This window comes from Scyliorhinus torazame, chromosome 3 (assembly GCF_047496885.1).
Source record: "Scyliorhinus torazame isolate Kashiwa2021f chromosome 3, sScyTor2.1, whole genome shotgun sequence".
Lineage (NCBI taxonomy): Eukaryota > Metazoa > Chordata > Chondrichthyes > Carcharhiniformes > Scyliorhinidae > Scyliorhinus > Scyliorhinus torazame.
Genome location: NC_092709.1, coordinates 334,901,348 through 334,924,958, shown reverse-complemented (window position 1 = coordinate 334,924,958; position 23,611 = coordinate 334,901,348). Strand labels below are relative to the sequence as shown.

Sequence of the window (23,611 nt, the reverse complement as noted above, 5' to 3'; positions counted from 1 at the left end):
AAAGAGACGGCAATATATTTCCATCACAGGATGGTGCGTTATTGGAAGCGAACCTGCAGGTGGTGGTGTTCCCATGCACTTGCTGCCATTGTTCCTCGAGGTAATAGAGATAACAGGTTTGGATGGTGCTATGAAGGAGCCTTGGTGGATAGAATTGTATCCCAATTCCACTCTTGAAAGGTTGGCGATCATTGTTTGACCATGCCCTCTAATCTGAGACTCCTCAACCTGCAGAAGCAGTTTCTATCTACCCTATTTTATTCCCTTGGTGCGATTTTCCAGCTGCGTTGCACCTGCCACAAATCCCGCCATGTTGGCAAAATTCCGGGAGAGGCCTGAAACGGGATTTGTGCCAGGCGCCAAGCATTTTGCTATCTTCCGAGCCCCTCCCAACAGATATAACCGGATTCATGCCCAGGGAGGGCGTGTATTTAATTACCAGTCATTTAAATGGATTTATTGTTCGAAATCGATTTAACACCAAATCTTCTGGGACCGTACCGCCTGCCGGCGTGACATCGCGCTGGCGGATTCACTTCTGGCCTCCACAAATCTAGACCAGATGTGATGGCCATGCCAGTGGGCTCGGAGGTCATTGCAGCCCCCGGGTAGTCAAGGACGTGGCGGCAGTGCCCTGGCAACCTGTTGGCCCAGCATTGCCAGGTTGGCACTGGTGGGTTAGCACTGCCAGGGGGCCTGGGGGAAGTGCCAAGGGTTGGAGCCTGAAGGGGGCAAAGCCTGAAGGGGCCAGGGCACATATGACGGCCCACTGGGAGGGTCCTGATGCCACGAGGCCGGCAATCTATGCTCAGGGGGTGAGGGTTGGCGATCAGGCTAGCGATCTATGTTGGGGGGTGGCAGAAACTTGCTATCAATGTGGAGAGGGGTCCTGATTTCCGTGGAGGGAGCAGGGGGTTTTATTTTCACTTTGAATATGCCCAATCTCTGTGAAGCCGGAGCTGCCGGCATGTTTGTGCTCCACTCCTCACAATGAAAGCGGAAAACATGCCCCCCCTTCAAAAATATTACAAAGCATGTGTAGATCTGTTTAGCACAGGGCTAAATCGCTGGCTTTGAAAGCAGACCAAGGCAGGCCAGCAGCACGGTTCAATTCCTGTAACAGCCTCCCCGAACAAGCGCCGGAATGTGGCGGCTAGGGGCTTTTCACAGTAACTTCATTTGAAGCCTACTTGTGACAATAAGCGATTTTCATTTCATTTCATTTTTTTCATTTCATCTAGTCGGGAAACTGCCTGTTTCTCCAGGGAGAAACGTTCCCGTTTTCTGACTGAATTTTGTGAGGGCCACGACGAATCCAGCATGAGTTTGTAGAATCAAAATAAATAACTTTATTTACAATTACATATATACAACAGCTGCAGTACTCCACCACTGCTCTCTCCTCTCTAGCTGGCTCCACACTGACCAGTTCTATTTATGCAGGCGACTCGGCTAATGATTTCTCTGTCCCCCCCTCATTGGGGAAGCTCATACTCACTTAAGGATTGTGGGATTGCCATTAGTCCCCAGCCAGTAGTAATCAGGCAGGTGAGAACACTGAACCCAACACATTGGCATTTTGGGGGAAAATGTTGCCCCTTATATCTTGAAAACTTCAATTAAATTACACCTTAACCTTTAAATTTGCCACATCCTGTAGATGAATTTAAAAAATACCTGTTGGCAGCCTCAAAGTTAAAATATTAAATGAGCATCGTCTTTTCCAAAGGATCATAGATCATAATAGAATTTACAATGTTGAAGGATTTTTTAAAGCAAAACAATGTTTATTCTGTGAACTCAGGTTAACCTTTTTAAAACACACAGTGAACATCTTAGCAACCATCAATTCAACTACAATCCCTAAAGAATACAACACTAAGTAATCCTTAAGCTGTCCTTTTAACATCCATAAGACTTTTAAAAAAAACTTTAAACAGGAGCACATCAGGTTAAAGTCACTACTGAGAGCAGTCATTCGTTTTAAAACACCAAAGGATCGATTTACAGTCTTTAGATTACAGAGAGAGAGAGACTCATACACCTTCTGGCTGTGACTGCAGCTATCCAGCTCTGAAAACGAAACTAAAACACACCCTGCAGCAAACAGCCTAAAACGAAAGTAAAAAAGCTGACAGACAGCCCAGCTCCACCCACACTCTGACAGCACTGAATCACTGATAAACACCCATTTCTTAAAGGTACTCTCACGTAACACACCCTATCCCCGTAACCCCACCCAACCTTTTTGAGCATAAGGGCAATTTAGCATGGCCAATCCACCTAACCTCCACATCTTTGGACTGTGGGAGGAAACCGGAGCACCCGGAGGAAACCCACGCATACACGGGGAGAATGTGCAGACTCCGCACAGACAGACCCAAGCCGGGAATTGAACCTGGGATCCTGGAGCTGTGAAGCAGCTGTGCTAACCACTATGCTACCGTGCTAGGGAAGTGTTAGGAAAGTCTTTATGTTCTCAGTACCTATGTGACAGGACCTGGCGAAATAGGCCAGTCTGTATCGCTCAACACAATGATTTTAGCCTCCTCAGGTGGCTGGGTCCCTGCCCCTTTAACTGAACCGCCATGTTTGCAAGTTCTGAAACAGCATGTTCCTTTAGATTTGTTATATCAGCAGCTGATCAGCTTCAGTGGAACCAAAGGAAGCATGAAATTGACAGTGACAAATGGGAAATATTTTGGACTCTGTTCGACTTAAGTTCTCAGCAATTACAGTTTCAAATTGTATTCAGTGGTGATTTTTTAAAATATTGTATTTTCGGTAGTATTGTTCCAAAAAATCAGAATTCCTCAAATGAAAAAGGAACGTTTTCTTCAGATTTAACATGCCCCTCAAGTTTAATTTCACATCAATTCCAGTGTGTTACCTATCATTCCATGCAGTTTGATTGCCCCAAGAGCGAACAGATGTAATTTGTAAATTTTCCACGTGCAAATGGAAACACTGCAAATAAACTGTCCGCCTCATCATTGCACTGTGCTCAGTAATTGTATGTGTGTGTTTTTAAAAAAGATTTCATCGTTAGCTCAGCGGGGACAAAGTGCTGTTCGTTGAGGGACTCCGCCACACAGACTGGAATGTGGGGATTGCGTGACGGACAGGTCCCTCAGCTCATTTCAGCTCAACTGTTCAATTGACTGACTCTTCTGTCTTTCCGCTACCTAGACTCACGTCACACAGAATTTCCAGGACAGGGACAGGTCATTTGGTCCAGCTGAAGAGTGAGCCTTAAGAGCCTTAAGTTCTATTTCTGAGACTTTTGAGCACAAAAATCTAAGCTGATGCTGGTGCAGTGCTGAGGGAATGCTGCGAAGTCAGATGTTCTGGCCTTCAAATAAGATGTGAAAAAAAATCCCGGGATGTGAAAGATCCCAGGGCACTGTTGTGAAGGATGGGACGTTAGCCCCAGTGCACTGACCAAGAGGGGCATGGCAGCCTCATTGGCAGCCACTTAATTAGCAACAGCGGGCACAATCCCCTGGGTCCCATCAGCTCTCCCATGGAAGTGATATGGGGTTCCCAATGGTCTCTAACCACCCTGCAAGATACACTTTGCCCACCTTAAATCCCAGACTGTAAGTGTATGATTTTGCAAAATAATACCGACTTTTGGGGAAAAAAAATACATTAATTTCTGTCATGTGGACAACACAGGGTAAGGCAGAATTTATTGGCATTCTGTAATTGAGATCATTTTGGTGGGCCTGCTCTTTTCTTACTTCTTGTGCTGTGGGTCCTTTAATAAGGTCAAGGGAGTAAATAAAGAACCAGGTTTATTTACAGTAACGATATGTACACTACCCGGAAGATCTCGACCGGGTTCTTCCTTACTGTCAGTGCCTTATATGCTGACCTTTAATAAGACCAATAAGAAGTCTGACAGCACCAGGTTAAAGCCCAACAGGTTTGTTTCGATTCACTAGCTTTCAGAGCACTGCTCCTTCCTCAGGTGAGCAGTGCTCCGAAAGCTAGTGATTCAAAACAAACCTGGTGGACTTTAACCTGGTGTTGTAAGACTTCTTACTGTGCTCACCCCAGTCCAACGCCTGAAGCTCCCCATCATATAATAAGACCATAAGTCATAGGAGCAGAATTAGGCCATTGGGCCCATCGAGTCTGCTCCGCCATTCAATCATGGCTGATATTTTTCTCATCCCCATTATCCTGCCTTCGCCCCATAACCCCTGATCCCCTAATTAATCAACAACCTATCTATCTCCATCTTAGTGATTTGATCTCCACAGCCTGCTGTGGCAAAGAGTTCCACAGATTCACCACCCTTTGGCTGAAGAAATTACTCATCATCTCAGTTTTAAAGGATTGTCCCTTCAGTCTGAGGCTGTGGCCTCAGGATCTAGTTTTTCCAACTAGTGGAAATGTCCTTTCCACATTTACTTTATCTAGGCCTCTCAGCATCCTGTAAGTGCATAACTTCAGACTTTTCCATGTTGTATTCCATCTGCCACTTCTTTGCCCACTCTCCTAGCCTGTCCAAGTCCTTCTGCAGCCCGCCTGCATCCTCAATACTACCTGTCCCTCTACAGATCTTTGTATCATCTGCAAACTCAGCAAAAGTGCCTTCAGTTCCTTCTTCCAGATTATTAATGTATATTGTGAAAAGTTGTGGTCCCAGCACATACCCCTGAGGCACACCACTAGTCATTCATTGCTACCTGAAAAAGACCCCTTTATCCTCACTCTTCGCCTTCTGCAAGTCATCAATCCTCTATCCATGCCAGTATCTTACCCTTAAGACCTTGGGCTCTTAATGTACTTAACAGCCTCCTTTACGGTATTTTAAGGCCTTTTGGAAATCTAAATAGATCATGTTCATAGGTTCTCCTTTGTCTAACTTCCTTGTTACCTCCTGAAAGAACTCTAACAAATTTGTCAGACATTACGTCCCCTTGATGAAACCGTGCTGACTCGAAGTCCTCTTTTATCATGCAAGTACTCCGCAATCTCATCATTAATAATGGACTTCCCTTGTCAGCCATGGATGCCTCATCCTCCCCTTAGCATGTTTCCTCCTCCTTGGGATGAATTTCTGTTGTGCCTCCCAAATAACTCCCAAAAACTCTTGTCCTTGCTGTTCGACTGTCTCCTTGCTAGGTTCCTTTTCCAATCAACTCTAGCCAGCTCCTCCCACATGTCTTTATCGTTACCTTTATTCAATTGTAATACTGTCACATCTGATTCCAGCTTATTCCTCTCAACCTGCAGGGTAACTTCTATTATATTGTGGTCACTACTCCCGAAGGGTTCCTACACTTCCCTAGTCCAACCTGCCTCATTACACATCACCAAATCCAGAGTTGCATGATCCTAATGGGGTCTACTACAAGCTGCTCCAAAAAAAGCATCTCGTAGACATTCCACAAATTTATTTTCTTGGAATATGCTACCAACCTGATCCACCTGCATATTGAAGTCCCCCATGATTATTGTAATATTGCCTTTCTTATGTGCCTTTTCTATCTCCTCATATATTTTCTGCCCCACATCCGGACTACTGCTAGGGGGCCTGCACATAGCTCCCATCAGGGTCTTTTTTCCCTTGCGAGTCCTCAATTCTAGCCATACAGATTTGGGCAGCACGGTAGCACAGTGGTTAGCACAGTTGCAAACACGGAAATGTTTCAGTCCAGCAGAGGAAGGAGACATCGGGAGGCATTTCTGGGAGGTATTGCAGAATCCAGTGCAGATTAAAAATCTGTTGTCATGCTTCACCTCCTGGGGCTTCACACTCATAGCTTTGCTTCTGAAAATCCTTGAATTCTTCAAGCTCCAGGATTCCAGGTTTGATTCCCGGCTTGGGTCCACTGTTTGTGCAGAGTCTGCACGTTCTCCCCGTGTCTGCGTGGGTTTCCTCCAGGTGCTCCAGTTTCCTCCCACAATCCAAAGATGTGCAGGTTAGGTGGAGTGGCCATGCTAAATTGCCCTTAGTGTCCAAATGGTGGGGTGGGTTTACTGGGTTACGAGGATAGGGTGCAGTTGTAGGCTTGGGTAGGGTGCTCTTTCCAAGGGCCGGTGTAGACTTGATGGGCCAAATGGCCTCCTTCTGCACTGTAAACTCTATGGTTCTATGATTCTATGCCTTCTGATCCTATGTCGCTCCTTGCTATCGATTTAACTTCATTCCTTACTAACAATGCAACTCACCCACTTCGCCCTCTGCCTGTCCTTTCGATAGGACGCATATCCTTGTATATTTAGATCCCAGCCCTAATCCTCTTGCAGCCACACCTCTGCGATGCTCACAGCATCGTACCGGCCAATTTCAATGTGCGCAACAAGCTCATTATCTTGTTCCGTATACTGCGCGCATGTAGGTACAGCACCCTCAGTCCTGCTTTGACCGCCCACCTTCTCATATTTGTCCCCTTTTTTGCTCTGCCCGAAGTTAGATTCCTGCCACCTTCTATACTCTCTGTTCTATTACGTGGTCAGGAAACTTTACTAACCTCACTTGAGCCTTCGGCTCTTCAACGGGGGAGCTCTTACTCCGTGAGCACCACGGGGAAAATAATCATTCCCATCCCGTACGTTGCGTGCAGGATATTGCAGGGGTCACTGACAAGGTCGGCATTAATTGCCCATCTCTCTTTGTCCTAAGAAGCTGCTGGTGGACCTTCCCCAGCCACAGAAGCAGGGTCGCACCCCTCCTCCCCCACCCCCCAAGCCATCACCAAGCTGTCATCAAGCCGTTTGGTTTGTTCAAAAAGCCCAACTAATGTCCTTCAGGAAAGGTAACCGACTGCCCTTTCCCACTCAGTCTATAGGTGACTCCAACTGCAAACCCTTGTGGCTGCCCTTAATTGTTCCCTGAATGACCAAACAACCTTGTTGAACTGTAAAATCAGTGGCATTGACTCGAGAAGGTGGATATTCAAATATCAGCAGGAAATTAAGAGAACAGAAAACCTTCCCACATTTGCAATAAAGCACTCGCACTGCAATGAGGAAATTCCTTCCTCTTCACCTTCCCACAACCTACCCATGGCCTCACCTTCATGCTGTCCCGGAAAAGACATAACGTGAATCAGATGCAGAGCAAAGCTCCTAATTCATGTCGCGATTACATGTTTTCACCCAACTGCAGTAAACCAGTTTATATTGCATCTGGGTGACACTTCTATTTCCCACACTAGCCATCCCGCTCACCTACCTGATGGAGGCAGACAAGCGGATGTCAATCAGTGCAGAATTACAGTCGGTTTTGTGGTACAGGTTAAAACCCAGGAGAAAATGTGTTGGGGTTGATCCAAACTAATTTTCCTTCTGATCACTGCAGACAGTGAGAGAAGATGTGTATTCCATCAATCACAATAGATGAAATTCTTGGACCTAATTGTGAAGGAGCTGTGTTCTAACCCATTGCAACACCTTGTCCCCCTTCGTAACATGCAATCTTATTAACACTGGTAGTTGCCTAGATTCGGGGTGCTCGTGAGATGCTTCATATCTCCAGCTTGTTCCGTATTAGATCACGCCTATATCATTGCTATTACCTCAGAGAGTGTTAGTACATCAACTTTAGGATCACAAAGAGATTTCTGCCTTTCCTTGACATTGATGTGGGTATTCTCATCAGAGACCTCATTGCACTGAAGTAAACAATCTCTTGATTTGAAATCTGAATCGTGCCAATTTCACCAGTTGGAAGTCTCCTTATCCTAAATGTAATCGTAGCTAGATTGCAGTTTATAGCTGGTTTTCTGCAACTGTGTTCAAAGTTGCAATGATGTATCACCATGGCAATGTCACGAAACACCAAATATACTCTTTCTAAGTCAGAACTTCAAACACGCAAAGACCTCAAAAGATATACCAGTTGCTTGGATAGGTGCAACTTTGGAGGTGATGGCATGGTGGTAATGTCACTGGGCTAGTAATCCGGAGACCCGGTAATGCCCAACGGACACCAGTTCAAATCCCGCCATTGCAGGTGGAAAAGTTTGAATTTAATGAAAAGAAAAATGTGGAAATAAAAAATTCTAACGATGACCAGGAAACCATTGTCGATTGTCGTAAAACCCACCTGGTTCACTAATGTCCGTTAGGGAAGGAAATCTGCCGTCCTTACCTGGTCTGACCTATATATGACTCCAAATCCACAGAAATGTGGTTGACTCTTAGCTGCCTTCTGATGAGGCCCAGCGGGCCTCTCAGCTCAAGGAGGCACTTAGGGATGGGCAATAAATGCTAGCCCAGCCAGCAACACCCACATCCCATAATTGAATAAAAAAACCTCAGAAACAAACTCATCTTCAAAATAGGGTTGAAACTCATCGACTGAACACTTTGGAACAAATCCATCCCAGTGGCTCAGAAGCAGAGCTTCATATTTGTCGAAGGAAAAAATTGATGAAAACGGCTAACTACACAATCATTGACATTCCAGGCTTAATCCGTTACCTGTACTCGATTAGTTAAGTCTGGGGATAAAGATCAGAGCAACTACCACCAGTAAGAAGAGGATACAGCTGAAATACAATTAGAATTTGAGATCTTCCATCATCATTGCCGATCGGCAGTCTCATGCTATACGCTATTCGGCGAGACACTGGACTACGACTGCACCCTTGGGGCCCTTTCCTGCTGAGAGAATCAACACTCAGGAGAAGAAAATAAGGAAGGAAATCAAATGAGGAAACTAAAATAATAGAATTATAGATTTGTTAGGCTGAAATGTAATGGAGCCATGGGCGGCCTTTAGAAGATGTTTGTGGTGCAGTCTGGGTACATTCTTATCAAGGAGAAAAGGAGGGCAACTAAAACTAGAGCTCCCTGACTAAAGAGGCAGGTTGAGCAAGATGAAGCAGAAAATGGGACATGTACAGCTATCACCTTGATGATGTACAGGTTATCAGGCTGAATGTACAAAAGTAGGAAAGGGGACTGAAAAAAAAACAGGGTCTAAAAGACATCGCAAGAATAGATTCATGGCACATACACAAGGGAATCCAAATGTCTTCTCCAGGCTTAGTGGCAGTAAATATTTCGCAAGAGGTGGGGCTGGTTATGGTCCAAAGGAATAGAAAACCATTCAGCCCATCGCGTTCATGCCAGCTGATTGGTAGAGCTATCAAATGGGACCCATTCTTCTGCTCCTTCCCCAGAGCCCTGAAACTTCTTTCCGTAAGATGCAGGAGCAGAAGGAGGCCATTTAGCCCTTCGCGTCTGCTTCACCATTCAATGAGATCATGGCTGATCTGATCTGATAATCCTCAATTCCACTTTCCCACTTTATCCCCATAACCCTTGATTCCCTTACTGATTAAAAATCTGTCTATATCAGCCTCGAACATACATTTTTCTTCAAGTATTTATTGAATAAGAGTAAGATTTTCTATGGACACAAATTTGAAGTGGTCTGGTAAGCTTTTGTGAATATTCCCTTTACATTAGTCGGTTTGCTAAAAGTTAACATGAGGAAACAAGAAATATTCATGAAACTTTTCATCCCACAATGTCTGACAACATCCATTTACCTTAAGAAGTGACCTATTCAATACACTGGCAGATAGAAATGTCCCCATTGGGAACGCTAAAGTGCCTGTTTGGGGAGAACCACCTGAGGTTTTGAGAGGTTTGGTGGCATGGCTCTGCTCATTGCTGTTCATCTCAGCTATCCTCTACACACACAGCGGCACAGGCGCCAGTCATTCACCCCTGCCAAAAGAATTGTACTATCAAAGACATTGTACAAAGAAATAATAGTTCAATGAGCGTGTGTTCAATCGATGGAACAGACATCCTTGGGACATGGTGGCATTGTGGCAATGTCAATGGACTGGTAATTCAGAGACTCAGGATAATGTTCTGGGTTCATGGGTTCAAATCCCACCACAGTAGCTGGTGGAATTTAAATTCAATTAATAAATCTGGAATTGAAAGCAACCTCAGTAATGGTGACCTTGAAACTATCATCAAACATCATAAGAATAAATGTCTGGTTCACTGATGTCCCTTTACGGAAGCAAATCTGCCATCCTTACCTGATCTGGCCGAAATGCGACTCTCAAAGCAATGTGGATTACTCTTTATTGCAGTCTGAAATGGAAACCACTCAGTTCAAGGGTAATTAGCAATGGGCAATAAATGCTGGCCTTGCCAAAGATGCCCACATCCCATGAAATATGTCATGTGAGAGTACCTTTAAGAAATGGGTGCTTAAGAAATGTACCTTTAAGAAATGGGTGTTTATCAGTGATGTCAGAGTGTGGGTGGAGCTGGGCCGTCTGTCAGCTTTTTACATTTGTTTTAGGCTGTTTGCTGCAGGGTGTATTTTAGTTTCGCTTTCAGTTTTGGAACTGAAGCCAAACAGAGCGGGTGTACTGTTGATCTCTCTGCCATGAAAAGACTATCTCTTGATCATTTGGTGAATTCAGAATTATAAATGTTTTCAGTAGTGAATGTAAACCTAATGTGCTTCTGTTAAAAGGTGTTTCTTCTGTCTTCTGGATGTTGTTTGGGAAGTTATTAAGGATTACTTAGTGTTGTATTCTTTGGGGGTTATATTTGAATTGATGGTTGCTAAGATGTTCACTGTATGTTTTAAATAAGTTAACTTGAGTTCATAGAATAAACATTGTTTTGCTTTAAAAAATACTCTTCCATTTCTGCTGTATCACACCTGTAGAGTGGGCCGTGTGCTCCCCATACCACAATCCATCAAAAGTTGTGGGTCAGGTGAACTCCATGATACACTTTGGGGTTCTCTAAAAACCTGGTCCATAACAAATAGTAAAAATAAAAAAGGCAGTGGAGGTCATGGATTTAATAGAGATTGAGGGGAGGCAGTGGCATAATGCTTTGTCACTGGACTAGCAATCCAGAAACCCAGGGGAATACTCTACGGACCTGGGTTCAAATCCCACCAGAGCTAATGGTGAAATTTGAATTGAATAAAAATCTGGAATTAAAAGTCTCATGCTGACCATGAAACTATTGCCGATTGTTGTAAATACCCAGCTGATTCACTCGTAAGTCCATAAGATATTGGAGCAGAATCAGGCCATTCGGCCCATTGAGTCTGCTCCGCCATTCTAACCTGGCAGATATGTTCCTCATCTGCTACCTACAATGTTACAGACCAAGAGCTGGATTGCAAAAGCAGCCACAGCATCCCCTCCCTGAAACATATGACCGAGGGAAGGATCTAATGCCCTTTAGGCAAGGAAACCTGGTCTGGCCTACATGTGACTCCAGACCCACAGCAATGTAGTTGACTTATTCTTTTTTTTAAAATGTAGAGTACCCAATTCATTTTTTCCAATTAAGGGCCAATTTAACATGGCCAATCTACCTACCCTGCACATCTTTGGGTTGTGGGGGTGAAACCCACGCAAACACGGGGAGAATGTGCAAACTCCACACGGACAGTGACCCCGAGCTGGGATCGAACCTGGGACCTCGGCGCCGTGAGGCTGCAGGACTAACCCACTGCGCCACTGTGCTGCCCTGGCAATGTGGTTGACTCTTAAATGCCCCCAGGGATGGGCAATGAATGCTGTCCAGCCAGCGACACCCACATCCCATGAATGAATTTTTAAAAATAAACTACGATTAATCAGCAAGTCCTCTGATGTTGCATGATCCAGCTTTAAAGATGGCAGTAGGTGGAATTGATGGGCCTCCAGTAATGACTTGTTCCCAGGAAAAGCCTCATATTCCAGTGACTATAAATTTGTAATGATAACCGTATCAGTGAACCAAGTAGGAAAAGGACAATTTCTGCCTATACCAGTCATCATCATAAACCAGAATGTGTAAAATTAAGATTCTCTATGAGATTACTCTTTATTCTGCCTGAGCTACCAGACTGTGTCGATGTTTGTGGTGAATGAGTTGGAAAGTATAGGGAAATCTCCACCAACATGGATTGTGCCAAGTTTTTAGCTGGATATTTTTTTAATCAGGTATAGCTCCACCAACCTCTCCAAGTAAGTGGACCTTGCATCCTCTATATCGGGGGTAAGCCATACAGCACAAGACGAAGGTCCACAGATTGCAAATAGGTTGCTTTAAGAAGGCGGTGCAGCATTACTACTGTGGCCATACTACCAGTGAAACCCATATCTGAGGGAACGAGGAAGAAAAACAAATTGTAACCTCTCACCTGATTATCTTCTGCTCGTGAGGGTCGTACAGAGACATGAAGAGTTCTGCTTCTTCGCCAATTTTACAGACAAAATTACGGACCCAGATGAAAAGGGCGTTTGTGGGCGAAGAGGTCAAACGGACAAACCTGCTGTACTCGCTCTGGCTCTGAAACTGGAAAAAGGGAGGAAAGGTAAACAATATCAATCTATTGTGTCCCAGTCTAACGAGCAAAAAGGTGACCCAAAATTTTCAAAAGGTCATTCTCACTAGTTTAAAATCGAGTTACTCGGGTGGATTGAGACTGTGAGTTATCAGCCTCACATTGTGGGACAAACCCATCTTCAGTTGTAACAAGGCATTGTTTTAAAAATAAAAGTGCATTTTAAATTTCTGCGCATTCGGGGGGAGGGATATTCGGGGCAAATTTGCCTACATCATAGAATCCTACAGTGCAGAAGGAAGTCATTCGGCCCATCGAGTCTGCTCTTGCTCATGTATTTGCTTTGTCTGGCCCCTTGTTCCGCACTGTCTAAAGAGCCCCCTACCTAGGCCCAATCCTCTGGACCATCACGTAACCTCAGTTAACTTGCACATCCCTAGACACTAATGCATGGCCAATCCACCTAAACTGGACATCTTTGGACTGTGGGAGGAAACCGGAGCACCCGGAGGAAACCCACGCAGACACGGGGAGAATGTGCAGACTCCACACAGTCGCCCAAGGCCGGCATTGAACCCGGGTCCCTGGCGCTGTGGGGTAGCAGTGCTTAGCTCTGTGCCACCGTGCCGGTTAAATGGAAGTGAGCTTGTGCTGAAACATGGGGGCGATGATGAGGGGGAGGGGACACAAAGATCTTTCAAAACAGGTGCAATATTGGGTGTCACAGGGTTGTCCATTGCACCCAACGTGAAAACTCCACCACTAAAAACATTGACTTCTGAGAGAGATTATTTCACCATGAGAGACAAAACCTTCGAATCAACAAGAGATTAAATAAGAGCCTTTCCTCTTCCACCAAATGCCACTGCAAGTGAACCTGTGAAATCCTTTACCGCAGACAGCTGTAGATGTCGGGTTGTTAAATATGTTCAAGGCTGAGATGCACGGATTTTTAATCAGTAAGGGAATCAAGGGTTATGGGGATAAGGCAGGAAAGTGGAGTTGAGGATTATCAGATCAGATCGGTCATGATCTCATTGAATTGCAAAGCAGACTCGATGGGCTTACTCCTGCTCCTACCTCTTAAGCTCCTGCTTAAATAAAATGCTCAGTTCAGTTATTTTGTTCCAGAACAAACCATTCTTAGTCCTGACCAGAATTCCCTCCCTGTTCTGCATCACAACGGTGACTACATTTCAAAAGTACATCATTGGTTGTCAAGCTTTGAGATGTCCAGGGGTCATGAAAAGTGTTCGATAAATGCAAATCTTTCTTTTTTTTCTTTTCTGCATTGGTCTTGTCTTTGTGTTTTGCTTCACAGAAAGTAATGCCGCCAATCCAATTGTTCGAAGCATGTTCGCTTTGCCTCCTAAATCAGGAGATGTGTCCTCTGAATCAGAAAATGTGTTCAAGACACACACGAGGATTTAATTCAACTCTGCTGATGCTGCAGTTCAGTTCTGAGGGACTAGCACAGTGTCACAGGGCAGAATTTTCTGCTCCCACCAAGGTGGGTTCTGAGGCAGGGGGTGGCCACGTAAAATTGAATGAATGTGAGTCCCTGAGGGAACCTGCCCGCCCAAACACAAGTGCAATTTCACAGTTGGGTGGGCAGGGCCTCGGTGGGAAACTCACTTTTTCACCTATTAAGGTCCTTCAGTGGCCACTTAATGGCCACTTACGGGCCTTAATCTTACCAGCCTCATTTTTTAAGCTGGTGGGATGGGTGCAGGTAGGGTGGGAAAGTGACAATGAAATGTTTCCCCATCTTGAACGTCTCACTCTGAAGGCCCCCTCAGAATTAAGGCACCTTTCCTCCCCTGGAACATTGGAGCTCTGGCACCCCATTCCTTACCCCCCCCCCCCCCACTCACCTCCCTCCTAACACCACGATTGCCCCCCTCCTAACTCCCCAGCGTGCCCCCTACGCTCCAGCCCTCGGTGCCCCCAGGACTTGCCTTCAGAACAGTCCTGGGACTTTGTTCCAGGCACAGCACTGCACCAGCCTCCCTGAATAGGCGCTGGAATGTGGCGACTAGGGGCTTTTCACAGTAACTTCATTGAAGCCTACTTGTGACAATAAGCGATTATTATTATTAACCACTGCAGCGCTGTGCCTGGCCAATCTCACATGAGAACTATAGGCCAATCTCACATGTGAGTCATCCTTTCACTTTCAATGGCATATGGAAGTCCTGCCCACTGCCAATTAATGCTCAAGTGAGAATTAAATGGCACTGGGAGTTCGAGAGTCGGTGGTTGTGCATAATGCACTGATTCACTGGATGGCAAGCGCCGATCACTCGTTTTCCTTAACATTTCATCCACAAGCCCAGACCTCATCTGCCAGCTCAGGCAGCTGTGACAGGTCCAATGGCACTATTCAAGGAGGTGAAGGGGAGTGGTCCCAATGTCTTGACCAATATGTATCCCTCAACCAACACCATAAAACCACAGTAACTGGTTATTTATTTAATTTCAGTTTATTTGTAAATTGCCTCTTTTTCACCCTAATAAACAAGTGACCAATCTTCAAGAATAATTGATTGTCTGTTAAACTCTTTTATGTAACAGCCCGCACCAGCCTCCCCGAACAGGTGCCGTAATGTGGCGACTAGGGGCTTTTCACAGTAACTTCATTTGAAGCCTACTTGTGACAAGAGGCGATTTTCATTTAATTTTCATTTCATGTCAACCTTAGCTTGGCAAATGTAAGCATTTTCACTTCACACCGTTGCTAACAAAGAAAACATGAGAGCTCCTCAGAAGTTGTTCGATGATGTTGATGATCCTTCAAAGAGGAACTATTTCAGAGAATAGCTCTTTGTTTCTTCGAAAATGGATTTCTTTACTGACTTATTCATGTCTAGCTATATATGACACCACTCTGACTTTCCAGCTCTGTTCCAGAGGCAATTGTTCACTTGCCTCAAGTGCATTTTGGGCAGTAGCGTCTCCCAGTAGCAGGCTCCTTGCAAGGCCTTCTATTGAATTTAAACTGATAATAAAAGGAACACATTTCTGTCGACATTCAAAGCCCACTTCAAGTGAGAACACTGCATCTTCCAAATGTTTCCTGATTAGGGAACCGTTTCTTTAGACTAAAAATTATGCACGTTATTCTGCTATCTAAGAAAGATGGCAGTGGGAAACCACGGAATTATAGGTCAATTAGCCCAATATATGTTGACTGATTTGATTTGTCACATGTACCGAAGTACAGTGAAAAGTATTTTTCTGCAGCCGAGGGAACGTACACAGTACGTACATAGTAGACAAAAGAATAATCAACAGAGAACATTGACAAATGGTACATCAACAAACAGTGATTGGTTACAGTGCGGAACAAGGAGCCAGGCAAAGCAAATACATGAGCAAGAGCAGCATAGGGCATCGTGAATAGTGTTCTTACAGGGAACAAATCAGTCCAAGGGGGAGTCGTTGAGGAGTCTTGTAGCTGTGGTGAAGAAGTTGTTCCTATGTCTAGATGTGCAAGCCTTCAGACTTCTGTACCTTCTGCCTGATGAAAGAGTCTGGCAGAAGACAATGCCTGGGTGGGAAGGGTCTCTGATAATGGTGTCTGCCTTCCTGAGGCAGCGGGTGGTGTAGACAGAATCAATGTGGGGGTGGCAAGCTTGTGTGATGCGTTGGGCTGAGTTCACCACACTGCAGTTTCTTGCGATCTTGGACCGAGCAGTTACCATACCAGGCTGTGATGCAGCAGGATAGGACGCTCTCTATCGCACATCTGTAGAGGTTTGTGACAGTCGATGCAGACATGCCAAATTTCTTTAGCTTCCGTAGGAAGCTAAATGTTGTTGGCAAATTACTGGAGTTCATAATTAACAACTTGAAGATTTTTGGCTGATTACAGGAAGAACCAGCATTAGTAATGCCTGACAAATCTCATGGGTTGTTTTTAAGAGGTGGACAGGGGAATGTCTATAAATTATATTCAGTTGGACTTCCAGAATGAACTTGATAAAGTCCCTCATCATAGAATTTACAGTGCAGAAGTTGGCCATTCGGCCCATCAAGTCCGCACCGGCTCTTGGAAAGAGCACCCGACCCAAGGTCAACACCTCCACCCCATCCCCATAACCCAGTAACCCCACCCAACACTAAGGGCAATTTTGGACACTAAGGGCAATTTATCATGGCCAATCCACCTAACCTGCACATCTTTGGACTGTGGGAGGAAACCGGAGCGCCCGGAGGAAACCCACGCACACACGGGGAGGATGTGCAGACTCCGCACAGACAGTGACCCAAGCCGGAATCGAACCTGGGACCCTGGAGCTGTGAAGCAATTGTGCTATCCACAATGCTGCCTCATGAGAGATTAAAATTGATGCTCATGTGGCCTGTTTAGGAAACTGGTTGAACAGAAGTAAACAGAGAGTGGAGACAACGGGTGCTCTAGATGGCAGATGCTCACTTGTGGTGTGCTGTATGGATCTGTGCTGGGGCCTCAGCTATTTACCAGATTTATTAATGACACAGATGATGGGAGGGAAAGCCACATATCCAAGTTTGCCAGGAGCAGAGTAGATGGAAGCATATAAACACAAAGAGACATTAATAAGTTAGAACAAATGAGAAAAACTGTGATTCATGGGTTTCAATGTAGGAAAATGTGAGATCTTTTCCTTTGGACCGAAAAGTCAGAACAGATTTGTTTTCTAAATGGTGAAAAGCTAGCAACAATGTAGGTTCAAAGAGACTTGGAGATCCATGTGCAGAGATCACAATAATGTCATAACAAGGCGCAGAAAGAGAACCAATAATGCTGGTGGAATTCTGGCCTTTTTTTTAAAAAAAAGGGGTCGCTCATTTAAGACAGAAATGAGGAGAATTATTTTCCCTCAGAGGGTCGGGAGTGCCTGGAACTCTCTTCCTCAAAAGGCAGTGAAAGCAGAATCTTTGAATATTTTTAAGGCGCAACTCGATAGATTCTTGATTAACAAGGGGGGGGTTGCGATCAGACCAGCCACAATATTATTGAATGGCGGAGCTGGCTCGAGGGGCCGAGTGGCCTCCTCCTGCTCCTAATTCATATATCGAGAGGAATAGAATAAAAATGGGTAGAAGTCATGCTGAAGTTATATAAGGTTGGACAATACCTGTGAGCAGTTCGAATATGGGCACAAACACCTGAGTAAAAACATATTGGTCTTTGGCAGGAGGGGGGGGAGGGGGTGGGGGGTAGAATTCAGTGTAGATTGGTCAGAATGATACCTGAACGACAAGGAGAGATCACACAAACTAGCTTGTGTTTCCTGGAAATTGATAAGTTAAGAGGTGAGTTGATCAAATTGTTCAAAATATTACGGGGAGTTGATGAAGGAGACAGAGGGGAACTATTTCAGCTAGTTGGGGATTATAGGGCCAGAGGGCATTGTTTAAAAATGAGAGCCAGACCATTCAGGATTGAGGTTTGGGAATTTTTCTAAACGCAAAGAGTGCTAGAACTGGATGCATTTCTAATTTTAGCACTGAGATAAATAGATCTTTGTAAACGAAAAGTATGAAGGCATGTGGTTACAGCCAGAATCTTCTGACCTTTGAGATTTTCGGTCCCCGCCAGCAGCACCCTCGGTGGCATGGGATGGCTTCAATTGGAAATTCCATTGACAAGCGGTGGGAATAGAGAATTCAGTCGCCAAGAAACACGCAGATGGGGGTCCGGAGAATCCAGCCCCTATGTCACAGATCAGCCACAATCTCAGCGCAGGGCAAAACAAGCTCGAGGAACTAAGTGGTCGATTCCTGTTCCTATTGTCATGTGAGAGTACCTTTAAGAAATGGGTGTTTATAAAAATATCTGTAGTGGATGTACCTTTAAGAAATGGGTGTTTATCAGTGATGTCAGAGTGTGGGGGGAGCTGGGCTGTCTGTCTGCTTTTACTTCCGCTTTAGGCTGTTTGCTACAGGGTGTGTTTAGTTTCATTTTAGTTTTGGAGATGCTGCAGTCACAGCAAGATGTGTATGAATCTCTGCAAACTAAAGAATGTTCATTTGGTGATTTCAACGTGGTAACTGTTCTCAGTAGTGAAGTTAAATCTGATGTCTTTCTGGAAAAAGGGTTCTTTTTTGCCTTATAGATGTTTCAAGGAAAGATTAAGAGTTACGTATAGAGTACTGTATTCTTTGGGGGATTTATTGGTGTTGATAGTTGTTAGGATGATTACTGTGTGTTTATAAAGTGTTAACTGGTTTCATAAATAAAGTGTTTTAATTTAAAAGTACTGTAGACTTAGGCGTGTTTCCCCATAACCACAATCTATTAAAAGTTGTGGATCAGGTGAACTCCATGGTACACTTTGGGGTTCTCTAAACCCTGGCCCATAACACTAAGGTTAGTGTAATAAAAACACAAAATGCTGGAAATGCTCAGCAGGTCAGGCAGCATTGGGGGTGAGAAAAATAGTTAGCATTTCAGATCAATGATCTCTGATTGCTGTCATGGCTTCAGGCGTCCAGTCAGAGAGCACAAAGTTGCTGCCAAGTGGATCCTACTTCTAATGCATTGCATGAAGGAGGAATAATTGTTAATCATCAAGATTGGCCTCTTACCGTCTCCTCCCTCATTAAATCTGTGATGTGCTGAGTAGCCTTCTTATGCGCTCGGAATAGGCTGATGATGCTTGTCTGGTCCGGATCAAGAATATTGCCATTCTCATCTCTAACTACAAGATCCAGTTCCAGCATTCTGTAATACACAAGATTAGTTAGTGATGTCAATGATGCCAGTTAGATGAGAGCAGATGTGAAATGTAGCAATAAACTATCACCCAAGGAAGATTTGAGCGTCATTCATAGTTCCATACTTTGGGCAGAAGTTACTCAAATTAATATTTATCTCTCTCGCTCTGATGAAGGGGTATCCAGCTTTGAAACATCTCTGTTCTCTCTCCACAGATGCTGTCAGACATGCTGAGATTTTCCAGTATTTTCTGCTTTTAGTTCAGATTCCGGCATCCACAGTAATTTGCTTTTATAATATTAATCATCCCTTCGCCAAACGTAGCTTCCACAATATATAGAGAAAAGATCATTCAAGCACTGATAAAACATACTTTGCCTTTCGTACTGACACTACACAACTTTGAATTAAACATTTTGTCTTCACCACCAGGGCATCTGATAGAGCAAATGCCCACTCCTTGCAGAATCTGCCCAATTTCCATTCCATGTATTTACCAGAAACTAAGGCACTCTGAGAATTGAGTAACGTTTCAATAGATTTCCTCTACTCATCTGCCGCCCCCCCCCCCACCCCCCCGCCCCCACCCCCCGCCCAATCCACAATCCACAACTGCCAATAGTTGTCTCATTGAAACAGGAGCTGGTTTAGCTCAGTTGGCTAGGCAGCTGGTTTGTGATGCGGAGCGAAGCCAGCAGCGTGGGAACAATTCTCGTACCGACTGAGGTTATTCATGAAAGCATCGCCTTCTCAACCTTGCGCCTTGCCTGAGGTGCGGTGATCCTCAGGTTAAATCGCCACCAGTCAGCTCTCCCTTCTGGTCATCAGGGATTTTGGCGACTTTCCCACTGAAATGTATAACATTCCGACAGGGCTGGACAGACTGGATGGAGGGATGATATTTCCTCTGGCTGGGAGCCTTGAACAGCGGGTCACGGTCTCAGAATACTGGGTAGGCCATTTAGGACTGAGATGAGGAGAAATTTCTTCCCTTAGAGGGTGGTGAACCTGTGGAATTTGCTACCACAGAAAGCTGTGGAGGCTAAATCACTGAAAATATTTCATAAGAAAATTGATAGATTTCAAGCCTATAAGGGGTGCAGGGGAGTATGAGGAGAGCACAGGAGTATGGTATTGAGGTAGACGATCAGCCATGATCATGTTGAGTGGCGGAGCAGGTTTGAAGGGCCGAATGGCCTGCTCCTATTTTCTACGTTTCCATTCCCCACCTGGAAATTCTAAACACCATGACGAACGGGAATTAGAGAGGGACAAGCTTGATAGATCAATCGTCACCTCCAGTTCCTAAACAATCCCACAGCTAAGAACAGAAACTCACATCAACTCAAAATGCCCCTTCTAAAAATGCATGGAGCTGACTGTAACTTAAGTGGCCATCAGGTTTAGTCAAGCATCCACAGATGTGCAGGGTAGTTGGATTAGCCACGCTAAATTGCCCCTTAATTGGAAAATAAATAATTGGGTATTCTAAATTTATTTTTAAAAAATAATCAATTCCAGACTGTCACTCCCTCTGTTGGTCAGTTATCTTACACAGATTTGTGAAAATTATTTCGCAAGGTGTGAGCATCACCGACAAGGGCTGGCATCCCTCAGTTACCCTTGAGGAGGTGGTCGTGCAACGCCTCCTTGACCCGCTGCAATCATGAGGTGTGGGTACCCTCAGTGTTGTTGGGAAGGGAGTTCCAGCATTTTGACAGTGAAGGAGTGGTGATATAGTTCAAAGTCAGCATGGTGTGCGAGTTGTGGAGATGGGATCTTGCTGGTGGTGATGTTCCCATGCATCTGCTGCCCTTGTCCTTCTAGGTACTAGGGGTCACGGGTTTGGAAGATGCTATTAACGGAGTCTTGGTGAGACTCTGCTGTATGTCATGACATGCAGACATGCAGATAATGATATACAGAAATTGAGCGCTGCTGAATTCCCAGTTGCTGACCTGCTCTTGTCACGATAATATTGACATAGAATCCCTACAGTCATTTGTAACCCATTCGGCCCATCGAGTCTGCACAGACCCTCTGAAAGAGCAGCCTGCCTAGACCCTCACCCCTGCCCCATCCCTGTAACCCTACCTAACCTTTGGACACTAAGGGGCAATTTAGCATGGCCAATCCACCTAACCTTGGACTGTGGGAGGAAACTGGAGCACCCGGAGGAAACACACGCAGACACGGGAGAATGTGCAAACTCCACGCAGACAGTCGCCAGAGGTCAGAAACGAACCCGTTCCTTGGCGCTGTGAGCCAGCAGTGCTAACCACTGTGCCACCGTGCTGCCAGTTCAGCTTCTGATCAACGGTAACCGCCCCCCCCCCCATCCCAGTGTGTTGATAGACCAAGCACACAACATAAGACCGTGCTCTGTACCTTAAATTGTACACTTCCAAATTCAGCAAGTGTGGAAACCCAATCGGAACATAGGACTAAGGAGCAGGAGTAGATCATTTGGTCCTTCGAGTCTGCTCCGCCATTAAGATCATGGTTGCTTTATTGTGGCCGTAACTCCATTTTCCTGTCTGCCCCCATAAACCTTGACTCACTTGTCAATCAAAAATCGATCTAAACTGTTTTATTTACTTTAGTGGACGTAAATCCCCGACCAAGCAATAGCTTCCTCATTTGCTGAGTTCAATGTGATTTGTCCGCTTCTGTAGAGGGGACACCCCTTGGTAACATGCAGCATTGTTTGTGTCTTTACACAAGGGCATAATGGGTTTGTACTGAGGGCTGACTGGTAGAGGTTGGCTGCACAGGGCCCTTCGCCTGTCCTGAACCTGCTTAGCAAGGGCAACTTTTGCCGGTGTAGCTCAAAGCCATATGACAGATGGGGTTTGTCACAAAGAATTTGTTCACCACTTCCCGTGTTTCCCATTCCTCAATCCCAAATCGTCTCCGCTGGCAGATTGTGCTCAGGAAGGGAGCTCCATATGGGTCTCTGAGATAGAAGGCAGGTTGGTTGGACAACTCGGCATGGAGTGAGTAAGTGAGGTGCAGCACAGATGGTTTCATCAGATTTGGGGTTTTTGTCAGTCGGCGGATATGTGGCGGAGAGATGTTTGTGAGGACAGGAAGCCAGGGGTGGAGTTTTGAGCGACGAGTTCAAGTTATGATTTCTATTGTTGACATTCAACTAAGGGTCAGCAAGGTATGTGTGAGATGAGCTTCACGAGATAGGTTCAGAGTGCTCTGCTGTGGAGTGAGTTAGGAAGGTGTTGTGGTCCGGAGTGTTGTGGCAGCAGCTCCCCATACAGATACAGCAACTTTGGTTAATGGGTTGTTCCTGTTTTTCACCTTTGCTGCTGTTTTCTTCAAAGGTTCCCAGAAGGACAGAATCCAATCTCGAGTCACGATCATGGGATCATGCTCTTAGTCTCTGACCATCCATGTATATATGCAGTTCTGTTTTGGCACTGGCATTGTGGAGGTAGAATACACTGGATATCGTTTGAAAACGATTTACCATAAGGCATCATGTGCTGCCTTGGCTCATCAACTTTTCAATGTCTTCATTAAAGTTCTGGTCCAGAATTCTCCATCCAGGATGGAGCTTGTGTGGCTCAACAGATGCCATCAGCATAGATGAACTTGGATGTTGTTGTCTGTAGGACATTTAGACCATAAGACCAAAAGACATAGAAGCAGAATTAGGCCACTCGGCCCATCGAGTCTGCTCCACCATTCAATCATGGCTGATCTTTTTCTCATCCCCATTCTCCTGTCTTCTCCTTATAACCCCTGATCCCCTTATAAGAACCTATCGATCTCAGTCTTAAAGACACTCAGTGATTTGGCCTCCTCAGCCTTCTGCGGCAAAGAGTTCCACAGATTCACCGTCCTCTGGCTAAAATAATTCCTCTTCATCTCTGTTTCAAAGGATCGTCCCTTAAGTCTGAGATTGTGTCCTCTGGTTCTAGTTTTTCCTACAAGTGAAAACATCCTCTCCACGTCCACTCTATCCAGGCCTCGCAATATCCTGTAAGTTTCAATAAGATCCCCCCTCATCCTTCTAAACTCCAACGAGTACGGACCCACAGTCCTTTTACCTTTTCCGATCATTCGTATCCTCGACCTACACCATACTCGTGAGCAGCGGGTTCAACATCCATAAGATCATAAGACATAGAAGCAGAATTAGGCCACTCGGCCCATCGAGTCTGCTCCACCATTCAATCGTGGCTGATACTTTTCTCATCTCCATTCTCCTCTGCCTTCTCCCCATGACCCCTGGTCCCCTTAATAATCAAGAACCTATCTATCTCTGACTCCACAGCCTTCTTCTAGGTTCACCACCCTCTGGCTGAAGAAATTCCTCCTCATCTCTGTTGTAAAGGATCGTCCCTTCAGTCTGAGGCTGTGCCCTTGGGTTCTAATTTCTCCTACAGGTGGAAACATCCTCTCCACGTTCACGCTATCTAGGAGTATATAACCTAACAAGAGAGCCAGGCCATTTGGGAGAGATGTTCTTCATGTAAAGGTTAGTAGAAGTGTGGAACTCTCACAGAAAAAGCCATAGGTGTGGGCTGAATGAATTAGTTTAAATTGAGAGAGATCGAACTTTGCTCGCCCAGGACATAAAAGGGTATGGGGTCAAG

At 45.1% G+C, this 23,611-nt stretch overlaps 1 protein-coding gene across 1 annotated transcript in view; it reads right to left on the bottom strand.

The window, feature by feature from the left end:
- Positions 1 to 23,611, bottom strand: part of LOC140409300 (dedicator of cytokinesis protein 2-like) — a 1,572,852-nt gene that overhangs the window by 1,319,940 nt on the left and 229,301 nt on the right. The window contains exons 7-8 of the mRNA XM_072497681.1: positions 18,869 to 19,004; positions 12,149 to 12,303 (exon numbers count right to left, since the gene is read on the bottom strand). Of these exons, the coding sequence (XP_072353782.1) occupies positions 12,149 to 12,303; positions 18,869 to 19,004 (291 nt within the window). The remainder of the gene's footprint in view (positions 1 to 12,148; positions 12,304 to 18,868; positions 19,005 to 23,611) is intronic.